The following is a 5,518-nucleotide window of genomic DNA, read 5'->3' on the forward strand; positions in this document are numbered from 1 at the left end:
CAGGTGTCTGATCCCTCATTGGCGTTTGAACGCCAGGATTGGGTGCTGGATGCGCGTTTAACGCCAGCTTCCCACCCTTTTCTGGCATTTGAACGCCAGAACTGGGCAAGGAATAGGCGTTCAACGCCAACTTTTCTCCCTTTTCTGGCATTTGACGCCAATCTTTCACCCTTTTCTGGCGTTTGAACGCCATAATTATTCCTCTCTAGGCTCTTGCTGTCCTCAGAGGGATTTTGGGCAGTGGTTTGGTCATCCTCTATCAGTTGTTCCTTTCTTGGCTTTCTGCTACTTTGAGCTGATTTATTCAATGTCTTCCCGCTCCTTAGTTGAACAGCTTGGCATTCTTCTGTTATCTATTTAGATAGCTACTGTCTTGTCTGATTCAATTGTGCTTCTATATTCTTGTTAGCATTTTTAGTGTCTTGGAGCATCTCTTTAAATTCTGCTAACTATTTTGTCATAAGGAGTAATTGCTGATTAAGCTCAATAATCTGTTCTTGAGGATTAGGATCAGTAGTTACTGCCCTAGCCTCTTCTTTTATGGAGGACTCACTACTTGAGTACAGATGTTGATTTCTAGCAACCATATCTATGAGTTCTTGAGCCTCTTCAATTGTCTTTCTCATGTGTATAGATCCACCAACTGAGTAGTCTAGAGACATTTGAGCTCTTTCTGTAAGCCCATAGTAGAAGATGTCTAAATGTACCCACTCTAAAAATATTTCAGAGGGGCATTTCCTTAGCATCCCTCTGTACCTCTCCCAGGAATTATAAAGGGATTCATGATACTCTTGTTTAAAGCCTTGGATGTCCAGCCTTAGCTGTGTCATCCTTTTTGGAGGGTAAAATTGATTCAGGAATTTGTCTGATAATTGTCTCCATATTTTTATGCTTGCTGTGGGTTGGTTATTTAACCACCTCTTAGCTTGATCTTTTACAGCAAATGGAAACAGTAATAATCTGTAGACATCCTGATCCACTTCTTTATCACGTACTGTGTCAGCAATTTGTAAGAACTGTGCCAGAAACTCAGTAGGTTCTTCCTGTGGAAGACCGGAATACTGGTAATTTTGCTGCACCATGATAATGAGCTGAGAATTTAGCTCAAAACTGCTTGCTTTGATGGGAGGTATACAGATGCTACTCCCATATGCAGCTGTAATAGGGTTAGCATATGACCCCAGAGTCCTTCTGGACTGTTCATTTCCACTTATGTCTATGATGGAGAAAAGAGAATTGATATGAATTGCAAATAAATTATATTTTTAAATTTTTTTATATTTTATTTAATTAAAAGTAACCGAATAAAAATAAAATAAAATAAATGGAAGATAAATTAAAACTTTCAAAAATTAGAAGAAAATAAAAGCAAATTGAAAACTAAATTAATTAATTGATTAAAAATATTTTGGAAATTAGCAAAAAAAAAGATATTATTGAAAATTATTTTAAAAAGATATGATTGAGAAGATATGATTACAATTTATTAAAAAAAAGATATGATTGAAAAGATATGATTGAAGAAATTAAAAAGATTTGATTTTTGAAAAAGATTTGGAAAGATCAATTTTTGAAATTAGAATTTTGACTTGAATAAAAAAAATAATATGATTTTGAAAATCTTTGACTAATTTAATGCAAAATTTCGAGGGAAAAAGCATTGCTTTTTCCACACCAAACTTATAATATGAAACTAACTCAAATAAAAGACTCAAATTTAGTAACTCTAAACCAACAAAAATAAATTATTCCTAATCTAAGCAACAAGATAAACCGTCAGTTGTCCAAACTCAAACAGTCCCTGGCAACAGCGCCAAAAACTTGGTGCACGAAATCACAATCTCACTTTTGCAATTTCGCACAACTAACCAGCAAGTGCACTGGGTCGTCCAAGTAATACCTTATGTGAGTAAGGGTCGATCCCACGGAGATTGTCGGCTTGAAGCAAGCTATGGTTATCTTGTAACTTTTAGTCAGGATATCAATAATTCTCATATTTAATTGTAAAAAGTAAAAGAACATGAAATAAATACTTGTTTTGCAGTAATGGAGAACAGGTTGAGGTTTTGGAGATGCTATATCTTCTGAATCTCTACTTTTCTACTATCTTCTTCTTCATGCACGCAAGGCTCCTTCCATGGCAAGCTGTATGTTGGTGGATCATCGTTGTCAATGGCTACCATCCGTCCTCTCAGTGAAAATGGTCCAAAGGCGCTGTCACCGCACGGCTAATCATCTGTCGGTTCTCACTCATGTTGGAATAGGATCCATTGATCCTTTTGCGTCTGTCACTACGCCCAGCACTCGTGAGTTTGAAGCTCGTCACAGTCATCCCTTCCCAGATCCTACTCGGAATACCACAGCCAAGGTTTAGACTTTTCGGATCTCAAGAATGGCTGCTAATAATTCTAGCCTATACCACGAAGGTTCTAATCTTAGATTAGAAACCCAAGAGATATGGACTCAAGCTATTGCAGATAGAACGGAGGTGCTTGTTAGGCACGCGTTCATAGGTGAGAATAATGATGAGTGTCACGGATCATCACATTCATCAAGTTGAAGTGCGAGTGAATATCTTAGAATAGAAACAAGCGTGATAGAATGGAAAACAGTAGTAATTGCATTAATTCATCGAGACACAGCAGAGCTCCTCACCCCTAACCATGGGGTTTAGAGACTCATGCCATAGAGAATACAATATGAAATGTGTAAAGTGTCATGAGGTTCCAAATGAATCACTAAAAGTAGTTTTTATAATAAACTAGTGACCTAGGGTTACAGAAAATGAGTAAGCTAGAATAGTTAGTGTAGAAATCCACTTCTGGGGCCCACTTGGTGTGTGCTTGGGCTGAGCATTGAAGATTTCACATGTAGAAACTTTTCTTGGAGTTAAACGCCAGCTTTTGTGCCAGTTTGGGCGTTTAACTCTAGCTTTTATGCCAGTTCTGGCGTTTTGACGCTAGAATTTCTATACTGACTTGGAACGCCAGTTTGGGCCATCAAATCTCGGGAAAAGTATGGACTATTATATATTGCTGGAAAGCCCAGGATGTCTACTTTCCAACGCAATTGAGAGCGCGCCAATTGGGCTTCTGTAGCTCCAGAAAATCCACTTCGAATGCAGGGAGGTCAGAATCCAACAGCATCTGCAGTCTTTTTTCAGCCTCTGAATCAGATTTTTGCTTAGGTCCCTCAATTTCAGCCAGAAAATGTCTGAAATCACAGAAAAACACACAAACTCATAGTAAAGTTCAGAAATATGATTTTTGAATAAAAACATAATAAAAACTAACTCAAATATACTAAAAATAATACCAAAAAGTGTATAAATTATCTGCTCTTCACGTTTTCAAAGGATGAAGGAAAAAGAAAAACGTTCCACATTCAGAGGAATCCCTACAAAAGAAATCGACAATGCTCGAGCTCGACTTCTACAGAGAAGGATCGAAATCCTAAAACTAAGGACTCGACCTCAAGAGGAAGACCGCACTCGAGCAGGGGCACTGTTCATATCCTGGGTCGAGCTGTCCGACCTGGGTTGTTTGACGACGAGTCGATCGACCTCTTCAGGTCAGGACTATCTGACCTCTTCTTCAAGAGCTCGGCCAAATCACCAGAAAAGCCCAAAAAAGGGCCCAAACAGAGGAACACGACCCGAATCCAAAGGCAGCCCAAGCCTATAGAGATAAGGGCGGTTCCCTAAAGATAAGAAAACTCTACTCAAAGATAAGATAATATAACTATCTTATCCCCAGAAAAGATCACTCTACAATATTATAAATACGCTAGAGCACCCAGGTATAACTCATACTCTGATTCTACTAAAAACCTGCTTAATACCCTTGCTAACTTAAGCATCGGAGTCCCTTGCAGGTACCACCACCCTCCGATGACAAAGGATCAGCAGCATAGCCAGTCAAACAAGTCGGATACGACCGCTCCGACCACCACCCACAAGCCGGACACGTCAGCTCTGACCAGTACAGAAGATCTCGTCCGAGATCGACTTGCAGTTTTAGGTAACCTCGGAACACCTTCCATGCATTTCAGAAATTTTCTAAGACCCAAATGTAGAACTCCTGTGTTTCGCATGATACTATTTCCGCCCTAAACACACAAGTTTGATTGTGGTGGTTCACTCCTGAAAACACAACCATAAGCATATTGTACTTGTTTCGACCATATGTGACATCGAATGCAAGAACATCCCCAAAAATTCCTTAATCCAACCGACTACGGCCATCTCTCCAGAACAAGTCGCACAGATTGTTGTCCTACCCCAGCCTATACCTTTAGTACATCCTGTTATCCACACGAGCTACACCTTCCAAATAGCGAACTGCTGCATTAACATCCCTATTCTGCAAGCTTCTTTGCTTTCTAACCTCGTTATACATGTCTTGCTTAGTGAACCTGGTGAGGTTAAAACCACCAACATGTGCTGCAAATGACTGATATATTTTTGGTATGCTTATACCCACCTCCCTCAAGCTAGTCAAATGAGCAATTTCAACATCAGATAGCCCCCTATGCAACCTCAGATAGTCAACATACTTCCCAGCTATGAGCTCATGGTTATGGCTGTCCAAAAACTGAGAGACGTACTACTTGCCACAGCCATCTTTTCGCTTAATCCTCATCTCAGCTAAGTAGCCACAACGAGTCATTACCTTGTGCTCCCTCTTTTGATCAGCCTTCTCCAACCATTTCTTATCACGAAACCCTTTCCTGTTGCACACGAATGTATACCTAACAATCTCTCCTACCTTATTCGGTACCTTTTTCCCCTGCCTCATGGAAAATCCTTTCAATCGACTATAGCTATTATAAAAACATCGTGCTTCTTTAGAAGTACAAAACTCCATTCGAAGGATATCTTCTACTCGGAGACCTTTCACCCTGTTTAATTCATCACAAATCGGATCTTCCTTCCCTTCACATTCAGCTACAGTTTCTTCAGCTTCAATTCTCATGTCATAACCTTCCTGTAAATGCACCCAAAATAAGCATAACCCATGAATCCTATAGCCTACAGCTACAAACTTAACAAAACAACCATTCCCGTGTATTATTATTTACATATTTAATAAACATAACTTTACATTAATAAATACATTTACGAGTATTAATTCACTAATTATTATGATTACATTATCTCTGTTATATATATTTATCATGTGCCTTGTATTCCATGGATTTGACTTTAATATATATCTTTTATTTTATTTGTCATTTGTAATTAGCACATTAATTAAATGCATGCATATCTATCATACTTGAATGTATGAGAGAGATGAGAGGGAAAGATAGAGTGTTTATAGGAGATGGGGAGTTGCGAAAACAAAATTCCATTAACTACAAACTAAGTACATGTCCTTCGAAACCCATGGTGCACGAAATTGTGATGTCCAGGCTCGAACAATCCCTGGCAATGTGAGCAACTTGGTACGCGTAATCGTGATTACACTTTAATGATGTAAAATTCATGGCTCTTTCTTTCCCTGGCAGTGGCGCCAAG

The 5,518-nt window shown here is 38.9% G+C and overlaps 1 protein-coding gene across 1 annotated transcript; it reads right to left on the reverse strand.

The window, feature by feature from the left end:
- Positions 1-4,292: 4,292 nt before the first annotated feature.
- On the reverse strand, positions 4,293-4,973 carry LOC107640600 (protein FAR1-RELATED SEQUENCE 5-like). The gene is made up of 2 exons (XM_016344112.1): positions 4,609-4,973; positions 4,293-4,527 (listed from the first exon to the last, which is right to left on the reverse strand). The coding sequence occupies exons 1-2, from the start codon at positions 4,971-4,973 to the stop codon at positions 4,293-4,295; spliced, it is 600 nt and encodes a 199-aa protein (XP_016199598.1).
- Positions 4,974-5,518: the final 545 nt, after the last annotated feature.

This window comes from Arachis ipaensis, chromosome B5 (assembly GCF_059453495.1).
Source record: "Arachis ipaensis isolate K30076 ecotype BB chromosome B5, ASM5945349v1, whole genome shotgun sequence".
NCBI lineage: Eukaryota > Viridiplantae > Streptophyta > Magnoliopsida > Fabales > Fabaceae > Arachis > Arachis ipaensis.